At 33.5% G+C, this 18866-nt stretch overlaps 1 protein-coding gene across 1 annotated transcript in view; it reads left to right on the top strand.

The window, feature by feature from the left end:
* The window catches only part of LOC105618862 (muscle M-line assembly protein unc-89-like), a 54858-nt gene extending 38151 nt beyond the window's left edge, over positions 1-16707 (top strand). The window contains exons 6-13 of the mRNA XM_012200396.1: positions 2806-3075; positions 3341-3449; positions 3869-4055; positions 7479-7617; positions 9845-10032; positions 10343-10476; positions 11717-11942; positions 16606-16707. Of these exons, the coding sequence (XP_012055786.1) occupies positions 2806-3075; positions 3341-3449; positions 3869-4055; positions 7479-7617; positions 9845-10032; positions 10343-10476; positions 11717-11942; positions 16606-16707 (1355 nt within the window). The remainder of the gene's footprint in view (positions 1-2805; positions 3076-3340; positions 3450-3868; positions 4056-7478; positions 7618-9844; positions 10033-10342; positions 10477-11716; positions 11943-16605) is intronic.
* Positions 16708-18866: the final 2159 nt, after the last annotated feature.

Genomic DNA, 18866 nt, shown 5'->3' with positions numbered 1-18866 from the left:
CGCGCACACACACACACACACACACACACACACACACACACACACACGCGCGCGCGCGCGCGCGCGCGCGCGCACACACACACACATGTATGTTTAACACACATTAATGTTAAACGTTAATAAATAACATTATAGCATATGCAACGAAATGAACTATAAACATAAAACATAAAACCAAGTTAATCCGCGTCGCTTTAAGGATTGATATATTTTTATGATGTACGATAATAATGGCATGTACGTATATATGTATGTCTTTATTATTATATATGTGTCATGTTAACTCTCAAAGTGACGTGTTATTAACTTGGTTTTATGTTTGTGGCTCATCTTGTTGCATACGCTATAATGTTATTCATTAAACGTAACAGCGTTTAACATTTTTAATGGCCGCAACGACCTATTACATGAATATGGAAACCAGAAGTGAGCCGGCTTGCTGATGAAAATTGGCTCCGGTTATACCGGCCGTAAATTAAATAAATATCGAGTAAATAAACATGAATTACATCATCACTCAGTGAATAGGATGCCGTAACTGTGCTAACTTTCCATCAAAATCAACCGAAATTACAGCTCGTGCATCATCAAGTATGCCGAAATTACGATCTGCGAAGAATTATTCGTTGTATTACATATATGCGTAATATAAAAAATTTGTACGTACAAACACGTGAACGCGATGCATTTAAACAATGCTTTTGTAATGTGAAAAAAATGTTAAATTATAAACATCCCAGGAACAATAATAACGATTCATTCATTGTATATTTATTAAACGTAAAATGAGAAGCTCCTAAGGTGACCTTATACGATTAATAATACTGATCAGTAATATTGAATCGGTACTACTGACAGTATCCATCAATCAATATATTTAGTATTTTTAATTACACGATTAGTATTAATGACAATATATTTGCACGATTAGTATTATTGACAATATATTTCACTTTAGTTTTATGTATAATATCTATTGTATTATGACATGCTGGATTTTAATAAAGCGATACTGATGCTCAAGAATCAAAATCAACAAGAATCAAAATTTTTATATTACGCGACATGTAATACAACGAATAATTTTTCATTAGATCATTGTTAATTCTACATCAATCCATCAATATTAATCACACATCAATAATATTGTTAATATTAATTGACAGTATTATTGACCGTGTAGAATCACCTTCAGTCGATTACTGATAAGGAATCAAACAACAAGCACAATAATAAATGGCGATTTGTTACGCAACATGTGTATGCTATTTTGATTATACAAATTAATACTAAAACCAGTTGCACAGCGGCAATACGTTCTTGCTCACAATATATTTCGCGAAATTCATCGCTCATGGTGATTAATTAATTATTCGAAGAAGGTAATTACCGCATGACCTGGACACACGCTTTTTCCATCGTGTCCACCAGGTATCATCAGTTATACGTGAAACCAAAGTCAACGTAGTGTTTCCACTTTACTTGGGCCATCGGGGAAACAATGACACGATTGACCGCGTTCACGTAATTTAATTTCTTCTTAAACAGAACATCTATCTTGCATGACGATGTATCTTTGTCTGGTATAATTTGCCAGTTGCTTTTTTTAAACGAACAATTACATTAACAAAAATGAAATAAGTATTTAAAAGTAAGAAACATTCAGTTTTTATTTAAATTTTTATTCCAAGTTTGTTTATCTCTCTGGCAAATCGATGAACAGATAGCATAAAAAGAAATAATATATGAAAATAAGAAATATACATATTTCATTTTTTTTATTTTCTGTCAATCAACGAATAGATCATAAAAACTATTGACAAAAGTTTGTTGACAAAATTTGATAAATAAAGTACCCAGTTCACACAAAATTATACAAGCACTCTTAAAATCCATCATTAAAGGCATTTATTTCTATGGGTTGTGTTCTCATATACGCGATCGGATTTAATATTGATACGTAAAGTTGGAAACTCATCTCATTTTGAAGCATTAAATGCATCTGATTGTGAATGTGAATTCTGCTTTCAACTAAGAGCTCATTAATGAGTGGTTTAATCTGAAAATTTATGCTGCGGACGTTTGTTTTCTATATCTGATGTTTATCTTTCACGGTCTCCCGCACATCGCGACTGATTTCAGTGTGATTAAAGCTGATAGTAATGACAGGACCCGATTCCCCGACTGCATTTACGTTAAATTTCTCTTGTTTACTAAGCGACATGAATATGAAAGGGCTCTTCCGAGGATAATTATACGTAATTTCCGTCTCGTTAAAATTGATACGGTAGATTTACTCTCGCTTTTTATATAGATCCACCAAAGATGGATAATGAGCATATTTCCAAAAAAAAAGAGTTGCGTAATATTATCATATCATTAGTTAATATCGTTAAATAATAATTCAAGATATTTAACATTAAAAGTTAAGTCATAATTTATATAAATATATGGTCTCTTCATCTCTAATCAATCAAAATTTGCAAAGGCAAATCTATTAGGTATTGGCGAAATTTTAAACAATCTAAATTAATAATAAGAAATAGACAAAAATAGAAGATAATCATTTTTTTAATTAAAATAGACATTTGTTTTAAGAGATTTTGTCTTAATCAATGCATTGTATTTCTATAATTAAATGAATGAAGATTGTTCTCTGAATTCTGTGTGATGTACCATAATATTCGACGAATAATAATGAATGACATAAACATAAGTGATATATATATATATATATATGTATATTTAGTGCGGCACGAGGGATTAGAGTTCTCGTGATTAACTGAGCATTTCGCATGAATTTAGACGCGCCGGAGACGAGATTAGTTGGCGTCCCAACTGGCCAGCTCGAGGAGGGCCGCGATCAGTTGGAAATTCGATGTCTTGCTGACGCTAATCCGCCAGCTTCGATTCTCTGGAGGAAAACCAAGAGTCCTGGGGTGACAGAAGTGGCTAGCATCGGAGAAACCCTCATGTTCTCCCCAATTTACAGAAATCACGCCGCCGTTTACCTCTGTGAGGCGTCAAACATCGAAGGCGAGAGCAGTCCGGTTTCAGTACAGGTGTCCGTAAACTGTACGTGTACCACTGTCACTTTCTGATTCTTAATCTGTCATGTTCACTTCAATGCAATTCAAAATTTTTGTGGCCTCTGGCCATCATTTTTGATATATAAGAGTTTTCACTAAATAATGTACTGTAATTTTCTTTATTTTCTGTATTTCGAATCACTATATACACGTAATAATTATTTTAAAAGAGATGGAATAAAAATTAATAGAAATTGTTATACGAAATAACTTTTATTCATAGTTTCAGAATAAATTGATTTTTTTTCTAGATCCACCAACAATCAGCGCAGTCGGGCCGGATCGATTAACAACTGCGTTGTTATATTCTGGTGCATCCTTCGAATGTCATGCTGATGCGATGCCGCCAGCCGAGTACAGGTGATCCATATCAATTATTTTATTTTTACTTCTTTTAGAATTTTTTTTGCATTCACTCGTATTGATAGCTGATTTTTCTAACTTTGAGATGTTTCATATAAAAAGCTTAAAATGATCTGTCTGATTGTAAAATCACATCAAATTAAGAATAAATTTTATTACATATCAAAATTGATAAGCGTTTTTCTTTTAATTATTACAATGCTATTTTTAATTTTCCATTTAATTTTAATTCGCTTTCTTAGATTATACTTCAGTTTACAAGAGGCTTACATCTGATATGTATCTCAGAGTGAAAATTATTAATTATTAATTTCCTTCTTTTATTTTTATATCTTTTCATTAGCTTGTACTTCCGCGGTGGCATTTGGAAGTGTCTTTAATTTGCAAATTTCCGATGTGCGGTGATGCGTGTGCAGATGGGCACAGATATTCACGGACGGCCGCATGCCGTTGGAATGCGGAACGGGGCAGCGATTGATCCTGACGAACGTGACGTATGAGCAACAGGGTCAATACATATGTCTCGCCTCCAACAAGATCAATGGCAACGTCAGGGAAGTTAAAAGCGACCCTGTGTCCCTGCAAGTGGTCGGAGCTCCACGGGTAAGACGACGCATCGTCGCGGCGGAACGTTGAAAAAGTTTCGCTGCAAATCAGAATTACCAGGGGGATCCGACGTTGACGAATAGCGTTTCCGGCGGACGCGTCGCGAAAAAATATCGCTTCATTACTTTACGGGATCCAGGGATCATTGAATATCTTTCGTGAACGCGGTAACGGAATATCCTCGTGAATACTTTGCCTAAAGTCCGTCGTTCAGCTTCGACTACCCGGATGTAATATCGGTGGAAAAAAAATGAGTAGAAAATGTAGTTTGTAACGAAGAAGAAATGTTGCTCCAGTGCATCAACCTCGTTCTGCTTCATTATTTTGTGGAAAACACGATATACCAAGGATGAGTTGAGATCGTGTATGCGCCAACGTGGATAAATTCGCGCAAAAAAAAAAGGAGATGCAGAATGATTTAATATTTAATGAAACGAACACAACTTGACAAGCAAATTAAAACTTACAACCCTATACATTATTGTTAAGTAAATTATTTTCCATCGTAATGAAAAGTTAACTCTTGTGCAGATCTTATAATATGTATTTATTTATCCATTTGTCGCAAAGCGAATAATATATTGCTCTAATAGTTGTGATAAAACAATATATTTAGAAATTATTTTTATGACATACTCGACTAGCATAATTTATTAGCTAGATATTGATTAAATATTAACATCAATTGGAAATATATTTAGCCAATATTATGCCAATAAATTCTGTTATTAAGGTATAATATACATATCGCGATATATTGAGTATATACGTGCATTTAACTTCAAATGCATTTTTTAATGACAATATCCTTCATTCAGTTTTTCAATCACCAACAATGAGCGTATATTGCATCATCGAGTTTTATTATACAGAATAAATAATACAAAAAATCAATATCTTCGTTATTTGTAACGAACCATGTTGTTTCTTTCAAAAGAGCACCTCAATATCATATAGATACAGACATGTTTTTGTTTTGTTCATATAAAAATAACCATAGCTACAATTAATTGAAAAGGTCACTTCAATGCTTTTGTACATAACAATCCAGAATAAATACGCGTACATGTTAGAACGAATTTTTAAACAAATTTCAATTGTATTTGATTTATCAAAGAAATTGTCTGATGTTATTCAATTTTTTACATATATTATGTATTTGATATTTTATGCACACATATTTTATATATATATATATATATTTAGTTATACAATATATATATTAGGTGTACAACTTTGCTTCCGCCGTTTTCCTATAGATAGCTTAGCGGTAAGTGATGGTCGAAATAAATAGATTAGACGTCATACAATAAACTTGGGCATCTGTCAACATAACTCCATAGAAACATTAATCGATTTGTGTCTGCATCATAAAGTTATTCTCGATTGAAAATGTCAGTTTACGAGCCAAATTCTCGTCATTTGCGGAAGGTTTTAATTTTTTGCTTCAATATGAAGAAATCTGCGGCTCATCGAATGCTCTCAAATACTTATGGTGAGGCCGCTATTAGTGAAAGAATGTGTCGTGAATGGTTTCAATGCTTCAAAAACGGTGATTTTTGACGTCCAAGGTCATGTGTATTTGATGGGACCAGCTCGACGTAGTGTATTATGAACTGTTAAAACCGACTGAAACAATCACAGGCGATCGGTATCGAACGCAATTGATACGTTTGAGCCGAGCATTGAAAGACAAACGGCCGCAATACAACGAGAGACACGATAAAGTGATTTTGCAGCTTGACAATGCTCGATTCCATGTTGCGAAAGTTGTGGTCAAGACATACTTGGAAACATTGAAATGGGAAGTCCTACCCCACCCGCCGTATTCTCCAGACGTTGCTCCCTCTGACTATCACTTGTTTCGATCAATGGCACACGGTCTGGCTGACCAGCACTTCCGGTCTTATGAAGAAGTAAAAAATTGGATCGATTCGTGGATAGCCTCAAAAGATGACCAGTTTTTTCGACGCGGGATTCGTACGCTACCCGAAAGATGGGAGAAAGTAGTGGCCAGTGATGGACAATACTTTGAATCATAAATATATAACCAGTTTTTTACAATAAAGCCTCGAATTTCGGAAAAAAAACGGCGAAAGCAAAGTTGTACATCTAATATATATATATTCAGAAATGTATATTGCAAGTAAAATTTGTAAACACAACATAACTAGAACTGTATACAACAGAGATTAAATTATATTCCAATTACCGTGATATTACAGACCTTCGTAATTTGATTCTGATCAATGACCGAATCCAATAGCTAATTATCTGGCTGTTAACGAAAAAAAACTCAATTTTAATATATCGGGACTTTTTTTATTGAATTTGCCTGATGGCAAAACGCACGCAACTTAATGCAGGTTACTGGCTCCACAAAGGTTTGATTTCCGTTTCATTTAATATGAAACCATTTCATCTGTTAAAATTCGACAGCACTATTAATATCTCGTTCAAATTGATTTTGACGTTGCGTACACAGCTATTTTATATTACACGTTCGTCTCGGGAGTCGAATATCACGCGAAAGGAGCAATTGGAAAAATTTTATTATACGATTTATTTCATAGGCATGTTGCCTGGAAATCAGTTGAAATGTCGATATCATGTAATCAAATCAATATTTTAATTATGATTGCGATATGTACGAAAACGTGACAAGCGTTGCCGATACAAATATCGATAAAAAATGATGAATTACATTTGTACGTATACATTTCAACGAAATGTGGTTTTGAAATTACGATACTCTGCAGAAATGAGTATGAATTATCTCAATGTATCATAATGTGAAAAATGTATCCGTATGATAATGTTTTTATCTCGCGATGCACATAGGACAATGAATTGAGTTATAATGTACGCATCATAAATCATAAATTTCTTTCACGACCGAAAATGATTTACAGTTTTTGTTCATGAAACACATATCATTCAGTTTCGTATTTTTGATGCTTAGTCACGTATCATATCTAAATTAAACCTTTTTTTTTATTGAACCATCTATCATATTTCTTGATAAGATCTTTTTCATAGATTCCGATATGTTAACGAAAAAAAAGAATTACCACGGTCCATCTACAATGTTTTGATTTTCACTGCATTTCCGCACTTTTGATAAATCGTCGCTGTATCCATCTGAATATCAAATCAATTATTTATAGAGTACATTATTACAGAATATATTTTTATATATTTAATTATCCAATAATTCGTAATATATTCGATTAGTTTTGATTTAAAGCTGCTCTCTACGAAGTTTTGCCCGCAAAACGACAGTTGTGCACCATCGTGAGATAGTTCGAATAGAAAGTAACTCGCGACATTCACCGTTTGCCGTTTGATGACCGCGAAAGAGGAGAAGGAAGGTCTCAGCAACGAACTTTCCATTCAAAGGACGTTAAACATGTGTCGCAGGTGGTGAAGCCGACCATCACAGAGAAGTTTGTCGTTGTGACGACGGAAGGTAACCCGGCCAGATTAGAGATCAGACTGTGCTCCGACCCGAAGCCGCGGCTCGTAGCCTGGGAATGGGGCAGCACCAGACTGCACGCCGGTTAGAGACTGCTTGCCTCAAACTATCACAAGAAGTATTCGATTTCGTCTTTACTTTGGCCTTTTGCCTCCTGCGTGCACGTACGTGTTCTGTTATAAGTTTCGCATCATGGGGTAAATAACAGAGGTAACGATAAGAGCGGATATTACAACTAAAATTCTTTTTCTTAAGATATTTTTGTACGAACAGAAGAATGTATGTAATCTGGTTAATTGAACTTACTACTTTCCTCTTACTTCGACATCGTCAGTGTTGTCTGATAATAATTTTCTGTAAATTAAAATATTTTATAAAGAATACACGGAAAGAATGATTTTATTGAAATATCTAAAAATTTAGATAGATAGTTATATATCCAGGTAGGTAGATATTTGAAATAATTTTGATGGATCAGAATAATTATGTGTGAAAATCTCACATATGATAAGCAATGCTATAAAAAGTTTTAGCAATCAGTTTGAGCATTTTATATAATTAATTTGATTATATAATTATATAATTATATAATTAATTAGTACAGTAAATTATTTTGAGATCTGAATCTAGCTAAACTTTTAGATATTTTAACAAGATCTTTTTTTAAACAGATATAAAAAGATTTTGAAAGTATACAAATTAAAATTATCTAAAAACTTATTAGAAGAAGAATATAAAAGATTATCACAAATCATATCGAATCTATTAATATATACTGTACACAAAAAAATTTTACTGAAGTATTTAAAAATTTAACTAGTATAGATTTGAAAATAATTTTGTTAGACTATAAAAATAATTATGTAGAATGCTCAAACTTGTTGCTAGAATGTCAAAACTTTTTGTAACATTACTCATCATGTTTGAAATTCCTACGTAATTATTTTAATGGTGCAATAAAATTATTTTCAGATCTGTATGTTTATATAACTTCAGCAAAATCATTCTTTTCGTGTAAATAAAATTATTTATCGAAAAAATTATTTGATCTTTATCGAGATATAAAATAAAGAAGATTATTATAAAGCGACAGGCGCGTTTGCGATATTAGTAAATGACAAAGAATGTCGTTTAGAAAAGAAAGAGTTAAGAGAACTAGTTCAACTCGCGGAAACTTTCTATTAGAGTTTAAGGAAACATTGATCTCTCAGTCGCTTTGTATTACTCTTCGCAAATACAATGGCGCTCTAGATCGCTCACCGCTCAAGTTACCCGCAAATGATAGCCACATCTATGCTCTTTATCCTTGTAAACGTGTCAGTAAACACGAGAAACATGGGCACCGTGTGTACGAAAGAGATACCACTTTCGAAGCACATTGTTCGCGTACTAAAATTGTTACGGCAGACGTCGGGCTGACTCGACTTTACTTTATTCCACTTTGACTTTCGCCTCTACCACCAACTTTTTCCAACAAGTCCTCCTTCGTTACGCGTTTGCCTCTTCGTTATGCGTTTCTCGTGAAACGAAACGTCCGTCACCTCGCTCAACGAACCATTAATGTGCAAACTTTACTTTGGTTTTTGTTTCGAATACTACAAACGAGTAGCACAAACGGCCGTAGTTATTAACGCTCCCTTCGCTTTTGCCTTTTTCTTCTTTTTTATTCAGTGAAACTGGAACCCCGTTAAACTTCCCTTCACCTTCGTTGAATCAGCAGAAAGAATACTCCAGCTCGGGGTTGCTCTTTCGTACACAATTTTTTCAATGCTTCCCGACATAATTGGCACTCCACGCCGCGTACCTTATTGACGATCCCACCGCTATTCGCAATTACCCTCTTGGTTAATTGATCACTCGCTCGTAACCCGAGCTACGAGATCGCTTCGGTCTTGAGACATCCATCCAATTTCCGCGAGGCCCAAATCGATGCCTTCTCTTACGCCGAATACCGTGAATTTTTTGCATTATTATCCGAGATACCGATTAATTAGTCTCTCTTAATACGCTTACACTTCCGAAAATTCTGTAAAATATTTTGGAACTTTTATACCTCATATATGTTTATAGACTTATTTTTATGTTTTTATTATTATTAATATTAATTTATTATTTCTCTTACAATTAATTAGCTTTTTAATAATAGCTTCATCGATTGTTATAATTTGCACTTATTTTTTCTTATTTTCTAGTATTACATAGGATGGGTATTATGTTCATTATTTTGCGAAATTTTCTTTCAGTTATTCGTAGAAATGGAAATGAAGAATAAATATTATTGAAATATGCATGCAGTTGTTCTTATTGACAGGTGAGGTTCTGGAACCGCGCTATCGTGCGCTTGATCTGGAGCCGTTGGCTTCAGAAGATTGTTATATAGCGATCTTAGAGTTGACAAGTACAGTGAAAGAGGATCAAAGGCTGTATCATGTTATCGTGGAGAACGATCGTGGCAGTGACAGACGAGCACTCATGCTGAAAGTCGATGAGCCCGGCCAGGTAAACGTTGCAGACATAACGTTTTACGTACTATTCTTTCCAAGAACTTCTAACGTCATCTAAAACGTAAGCTCTTTTCGTAGACAAACCAAGAAAAGTATTCACACGTCAAGAAAAATTCTTTTCGTCGAGTTCTTTGTCGATTCTAGTTGAAGTGAATGTACAATCTATGAAAGAAGTTGTCAAATTTTATATTTCTATATAATTGACGTATGCGAATGAACGCGAAAAAACTATCGGACTCTACATGTCTCAATGTTTGTGAGAAATGTTTTGGCGATGCACATAGAATATCTTTCTTTGTCCTCAGATCCCGCTTGTTATCGGCGCGGTGGCCGGATTCACAGTGCTCTCGGTACTGATAATGGGATTCGTTTGTTTCCTACGTTCGGATAGATGCTGCGTAGCCAGAAACACAGTACCGGCACTGCAGCAAGTGCATTGGTAAGCATACGATATTACATTGCGCAATGATTTATAGGCGAGTAGACGATGCCGTGGATCACGCACGATGCTCCAATATTGTGTATGTACATTTGACCAGAACCATGTTAGAATATCTACGAATTTGCATACGCAGGAATACAGAATTTCTGTTTCAGAAAGAAAGATACATTTTTTAAATCTTATACGTCTCGTATAATATTCTGAATAAATAAATAATGCTCGATTTATAAGAAAATAACAAGCAAAAAGATTTATAAGAGATTTACTTTACTTTGATTTATAATAGAATTTATAATATAATTAAATATTATTTGTCAAAACGTATAAATCTATTAAATAACATCCAAAGGAAGAATATTTATAAGATCATCTTGTTTTCAAGACAAAGCTTTTCTTCTATATAAGGTGCTCGCGTCGAGGAAGCGACGCTCCAATATTGTGTACATTTGATCAAAACGTACAATAGTTTTATATTTAGCTATTTATGAATTCGAATATGTAGGAATATGGGATTTTTGTTCCAGAAAGAAAAATAAATGTTTTTACATTTTTTACGTCTTAAGAGATATCAAGCATCACGAATAAATAAAGAATTATGGAACGATTTAAAAACAAAAAAGCAAAAAGATAATTAATAGATAATTAATTATAGATATAACTTATAGCGAATTCGATTAGATGCGTACTGGTGTGTATTAAAGCCGTTATACACAAATTGTTAATTGACATAAATATATTTATTATAAACATGGAAACCGTTAAACGTTAGTTTAACTATGAAATACTCAATATACTTTATCGTGCTGTTAGATAAAGTATATATTTTATAATTCAAAATATTTACATTTTAGCTTTACACTCAGATTAAATCAATATATAACGGTTTTAATATGCCCTAGTACGCATTAATACGTTTAATCAAATTCGCTATTATTTATAAAAACATAATGAATAAATTTATTAATACTCAACTTAAGAAAAAGGAAGAATATTTATTAAAATTATTCTCAAAGTAAAGCCTTTCTTTTAAAGAATACTGTGACAAAATGAATAAATTATCTAATCCCCTTAGCTATTGCGTAGGTTCTTACAATTTAATTTCTTTTCAAATTGAATAGGCTAAGGAGCCCTTTAAAGGGATTATTCGAAAGGCATTGCTTTGCGTATTGCATAGGGTATATACACAAAGCATCTATAATGAAACGAAACCGGGATGATATCCACCATTTCTATATAGTACAAAGGCTTCCAACGCTATGATAGAGGATCCACGCTTGGCAGTGGATACGATGGATCGTACGAGTCAGCAATTTGTCCCGGAGAAACGAGCCAATCATGTTCTGAAACCCGTCCCGTCGCAGCAATACCAGCAGGAATGTTATCAGCACGATCCGCAACACCAACAGCAACATTATCAGAGGCATCATCATCATGGGCAGCCTCACGGACAATATACGTTGCAGGTCAGTTAAGTTGAAAATAGAAAAAAAAATACAAATTATATATTCTCGCACAGCTGCATAGCTAAAACCTGGCGTGCTATTTTTTTTTCTTTCTTTCCTCTTCTTGTTTTTTCTTTTTTCTTCCTCTCGCTTTTCATTTATTATTTGTCACGTACCGTTGTTTCTAAAGGTGTCTCTACATAATTTGCAAATCACAAAATGTAATTTGCAAACACAAACGCAGAATGAAAATTTGCATTTGTTTTTTCATTGCGTGTAATTGGTTTTCATCTGCGTGTAACTTGCGTGCGATAATCATTATTCTGCATCAACATTTGCGAAGTACGTTTTGTGATTTGAAAATTAGAAGCATCTTTAATCGCGTAAAGTTTATATCATTTTTAACATATAATTAACATAACAACTTATAATTCCTTCAAACATCCGAAGTTAGTGAGGTGTTACAGTCACAGATTGTTTTTTATGATAAATTTCTCATTACTACGTTAACTTTTTAATAATATGTAAATATATTATAATACAGTATAAATTATATTGTATTATAATGTTTTGTTCTACAAAATACTATTTTGGTGTATGATTACATTAAAAAGTGCATTTATAATGAAAGTAAGAATCTTGAATTTTGAATATTATGTATGTAAATTTCATTCAAATCAAACGTAGCCTAAAATTTTTATTGAAAAATAAAGTTTCTCCTTATCGAAAGATGATTTTTGTGTCACAGCTATATTGATTTTGTGGATCTCTTACTAAATTTGAGTAATAAAAAAGCTTTGCGTAATAAAAAAATGCAGACTTTTAAGTGTTTCTCTGACATTAATATTTATGTAAAAAAAATCCTCTTTATGCAAAATTCTGCTGTTTTTGTTAACGTAGAGCATATCATTTATCACAAACAGTTTATATTTTCCTATTCAATTTTACTGCATCAATCAGCACATCATAAAGTATCAACTATTCTGCTTTAAACAAGATTCTTTTTCAATCGCTTGCTTATTTTATTGCACTCGTTTGAGAGTAATTATCTGATCGAAGCACACGCGTTTAAATTTAATCGATGCATTCGCGAAAGCAAAACTGCAAGTGCATGCAATTTGACCTAATTGCGAAATGAACCGTCTAGATTAGCGTAGCAATTTAACTCGTATTAATGAATCGATATTAATGCTTATCCTTAATCTAACGAATTGTATTTCGGTGATTATCGCATTTATTGATTATTTTTTTAATTATTCGCTTTCGGGGGCTCGTCAAGTAAAAACATGCAAAAGAAGAAAAATATTAGAGATTACAATTTTTTTTTTTAATGTTGACGCGCCCCGCACGTCCGTGTATATCCATTAATTGAATCAATGAGCGAGCAATCTTGGCGCAGGAAAAATTTCTTCTACAAGACGAGGAACGGGACACACTAAATCGGATTAAAAAAGGCAAGGAACGAGGAGCGCAAACTTTCCACCTTTTCTCCCGGAAAGATCTCGAGGGTTTTATATATAAATAAAATATTGTATTTGTGTTCCCGATATACATACACACTTACTACACACAACACACACACACACACACACACACACACACACACACACACACACACACACACACACACACACACACACACACGATCAACGTGGAGATGTATAAATATAGATACACATTAATGTACACACTCTACTGGGTCGTCCAAAAATTTGTTAATTCCTTACACCAATGAAAGTAATTAATACATCATCCTCGCTCGCGTTCTTTTTTACGCGTTAAAGTTTATTATGATGTTACGATCATTATATAATATAACTATACGATTATACGGGAGACGACACCATCCATTAGCGATTCGGGCAAGAAGTTTTTAGACGATCCAATGTTAAATTACAATACTTATGCGGCGACACGACGCGCTGCTCGCGCAAGTATCGAACGTATCATGTTCTCCGATCGCGATAGTCGCTTGAGTGATTTATGCGCTCGGTAGGGTGCATTACGCATGCATTTGGTTGCATCTAGTTCCCGGGTGTCCCTCCACCAATTACCGCTATATCCTTGTTTGTAATTTAATTTTAGATAGATGTGTACATAAGTAGAGCGTATTGACGATAACGCCGCCTCTACTGGCCGTTTGTACGCGCTGGATTCCGTCTGAGTCGCGTCTCATCCTTGTAAAAAGTAACCGGATTAAGGTGAATTGAGTGGAATTCATTACGGATGAAATTGAAACGCTTAATCGTAAACTGAATTCCTATCAATTCTCTTGCCGAGAATCTCGGCTCGTTTCTCGCGGGGATAGCTCACCTCGTTCTGTTCTGATTTCACTTGCATCCAGAAAGGAGTATATTCCCTGCAGCCGCGCGTCCTGCGGGATTCAAGAACGTAAGACTGAACTCGACCGAGATCGCCGAATTTACGCTCGCAGCTCTTAATGACGAACGACCGATCGCGCACTGAAATCATCCGATCGTTTCGGAAACTTATAAGAGAATAGCTGTAATTTAATCATTGTTGCGCGAAACTCGTTACAGCCATACATTATCCCACACTGTCACTAAAAATTATAGGCGCGATTAACAAATATCAATATTACAGACATAATTCTTTCTTTTTCCCCTTTTTTTCGTCCAACCATTGACGTCGTATGCTTGAAACGACGATAAACATTGTGAACGAAATAATTAATTGTTATGCGAAACTCGTTACTGCTATACATTATTCCACACTGCCACTAAAAATTGTAGGCGCGATTAGCAAATATCAATGCTGCAGATATAATTCTTTCTTTTTTTTCCTTCTTTTATCCGATCGTTGACATCGTATGCTTGAAACGCTGATAAGCATTGTAAACGAACCGTCGAAGACCATTTGAAGAGTATTTGTATCATAGATACTATTTAGTAATCGAAACTATGCTCATTACGATTTAATAACGATATGTTGCTATTCTATTGGACACTAAGTACATATGTACATACGCATATACATACGTATACCTGTTTAGATCACGATCTAACATACGAATCAACGTCCAATTAATGAAAGTTTTGATGTTAACAGCGATGTGTAATCGCCCACGTTTGCGATAATTACGACGATGCGCTTCTACGTCGCTGTTGCAAAGGGTAGTTTGAACAAAGCCGACAACCGACAGTGATTCGATTCACAGTTGTATAATAGCCATATACGAATAATTTATCGGTTTAATAGAGAAAATAGACTCTCAGAAAAATGGGAACCAAGCTGTACAGATCGTTTCAGGACGTGTCGACCAACGAGTGAGCATGTCGGAATTGCATTTTGTATGTACCCTGCACTTCACGAGATTATGTACAGAGAAACTTTCCCATCGATTACTTTCATCTAACTCAAGTTCACTACAACGCACCGTATTGTTTATCGTTACCTCGATCATCCTATTAAGATTAGCTAATACTATATCTCCTGTTATCATCGACATTAATTAAGTCTGAAGGCGAACACCATCGACTTTGTAATTGGATTAACAATATGGGACTTCACTGTATGGCGTACGAGATAGTTTCGAGGAGTTGTGCCGAGTTTCCTTTCGTGTATAAAGTTGTCATCATTAAAAAGTGATCATACATATTGGTACCATTTATCATCACACCCCTATGTATCCCAATCCTGACTATAATGATTACAATCGAAATTTTTTTCAATTTTTTAAATATTATTTTCATTTTTTTAGTTTTAATTTATTATTTAATGAAAAAATATAAATCATTATGCGATATGCATATTAATGCGTCGTGTATGAAATTATTTGTCTAATCGTTCATTTATTTCATCGCAACAATCATTTGTCACCACATATCTCTTATAACGTACATTTATAAGATAATCAGTTATACTTATGTACAATTTACATTTCTTTTTACGTTATTATGCATATACATACACACGTATCTTACTTCCTTAGTCTCGGTTTTGCCTGTCATGTTGAATCTGCTACCTAACTGTAGCCTGGATTATTTGGCACCTGTGCTGTCATGGGTGTAGAACAACCCTGCAACTTTACGTCCTCGCGTGCCACGTTTCGGACGCGCCTAGAATTGCACAGATTGCACCTATGCTAGTTTCTATCCCCGACTGCCAAGTAATAACCTGTAGAACATTATGATAGCAATTCGTGCCCCCGTTCGTGCACTATACGCGTATGCATTCGTATTGTTCGCATTAGTCTTCTGCAGCTCTATATGTCGAACTACATTCGAAATAATTCATATATAAATATTTCGTTATTTTTTAAGAGGATTTATGTAAAACTAATTCGCGTTAATCTACGTGTTACGTGAACATTTTTTTGCGTATTTCAATAAACGATCAAGAGAATTTATTTTCATGCTATTCAAAAATTCGTATTTCTTAGAAATTAAAATTATACGTGCGCATTATTTATAATTATTATATGTATATGAGTATAATTTATGAAATATTATTACACACAAAACTTTCCGTAAATATAATCTTTACTTTTTAAAGAAAGAATTTAAGACGATTAAAAATAAATCTGTTTTTCCATGAAAGACAAGTAGCTAAGATCAGTAATAAATATTCAAGACTTGAGTTGTTCGATGAGCAGCAGCAGGCTAATTCGAATGGAAATTTGCGAGCTACCGAGGGTTAAGATCCTAAGATGGAAATTGTGCAGGGGGAGCAGCTGTTTCTCAAACCCGATCGTTTAGCGACATTGAAGCCCCATTACAAGAGCGAGAAGCCACCGCAATACACGACGTTCAAGCCGAACAACTGAAGATTTTCCTATGTTTATTTTATATTGATGATTTATATGAAAAAAAAAACGAGAAAAGTATATGTACAAGGTAGAGAGTAAAAGCGGAACGAGAGGAACGACGCAAAGTGGCACGAAATCAAACGCAAAATTGTAGCTCTACTTCTATCAGCCTCATTTATTACGAATATGAGATATATTTATTATATAAGAGAACTGCGTATACATGTAATAATTGCGAATTTATTCAATGCGAATCCGTCGTGGCGTTCAATTGAAAGACGTAACGAGTCTCTCGCTAAAATATACTACCGATAATTTCGGAAAGATGATCTCCAGAACCAATCAAAATGACAACACTATGCATATTTATAACGCTTACATATAACATTGTTAATAAAATGATGATTTTCATCAGCCACTATTTTTATTGACACCTTTAGAGTAAGCAATACGAATAGTTAAAAAGTTATGAAACGTTAATATTCTTATGATACGACAAAATTCGATTGTCAGTTATATATATTGAAGATTATTGTCATAAATAAATTTATAATACTTAAACCTTCGAATCCAATCCTAGAAAATTAAGATCTTTTCTACATGATTACAAATACAGATTTATGATCATCATGTTATCAACTTGACAATTTGTTATACTAGAAGTATATTCCAATGTAAGTATACCCTACATTTTCTCTTCAAATTCTGCATTTTACAAAAAAAGCTTTTTCTCATTTGTTTGTATTATTTTAGGATTTGGAACTATAATATCGTTGCATATTACAAAATGCTACATTTTAAAGATCGAAATTTACACATAAAACGACGTCACATAAAACGACGTGATTCTTTTACATTTTAGTTTTTGCGAAACTCTTTAGTGCATGAAAATGAAATGAAATTTGTGTGATCTTAATGAACGTAGCCAGGATTTTTTAGGGAGGGGAGGGAGAGGAGCAAATTAAAATTGAATCCAGGAGAAGAAGGAAGATAAATGAAGATTATTAGACTTTTGTTTCATATTATTATTTTTAATTAATTACTATAGTATACAATATCTACTATGCAATAGTAGATGAAGCACAAAATTACACACATTTACTTTATTAATTTACTTTATTAATTTACTTTACTAATTTACTTTATTTTTCTTTTAAAATTGTAAATTGATTCTTCGAATTAAAAAGACTTAAATTTACAATATTAGTCATCTTTGATTCTCAGAAAATCTTTCTATAATTTTCACCTTCAATTCTTTTTTTCTTTTCAAAATTAATTTCTTATGAATACTCATTAAACATAGTTCGTTTAAATGGTTTCAATTATTTTTGTTCTTTAAGATTCAGAGAGGCTTCTCTGCCTCCCTTGGCTGATGATATTAGATGTAGTAAAACGAAATCCATTATTTTTCCATTCAATTTCATGCAAAAATAATGGATTTCTTTTTACTACACCTAATATTAATATAACTCAAACACGACAAAGAATTATAGAAACTGCAGTTCTCATTACAGATATGTTGTAGTGTAACATGTCTTATTATTTTACCTTTATCTTAAATTTCATTGCATAAAATGAAAACGAAAGGATGAAACATTTTATGATTCATACTTATCTTGTTTATCATCTATTGAATTACGATTTGGAATTACGATTCAGCCACACGCCTTAGAACTTATATATCAATCAACAATGAAAGAAGATTGAAATCTGAGTGCCAGATCGAACTCGTGGATCATAAGATTGCAGAGTTCGCGAGACGGTGAAAAAGATGCAGGATGAAACTTTCCGATTTTGTTGTATTATTTTGTATATATTATCGATGTTAATTCTGAACAAAGATTTGTTCCATTGGAAGTATAGAAATAAAAATTGAAAAAATATCAAAAATAAAATATCATAAATATAATAATAAAAATTCATTTGTCTATAAAGATTATGCCTGATACTGAGCTCAGTATCAGACTGCTCCTCGCCCTGATGAAGTGAACTGCAAGGTTCATGAAACGTTGGCATTCCAAGAATGGATCTGGATACAGAAGAAACCCGCGAAATACATAATCTTTATAGAAAGAACTCGTGGAAGTTTCAAGAATATAATTCATTTGTCTGTTTACTATTTAAAAATTTACTTATTTACATTATCCAAAAATGCGAAAATCATTTTGTAATAATGT

This window comes from Atta cephalotes (genome assembly GCF_000143395.1).
Source record: "Atta cephalotes unplaced genomic scaffold scaffold00018, whole genome shotgun sequence".
NCBI classification, from domain to species: Eukaryota; Metazoa; Arthropoda; class Insecta; order Hymenoptera; family Formicidae; genus Atta; species Atta cephalotes.
The sequence above is the reverse complement of the archived record's forward strand: the minus strand, read 5'-3'. Positions and strand labels throughout refer to the sequence as shown.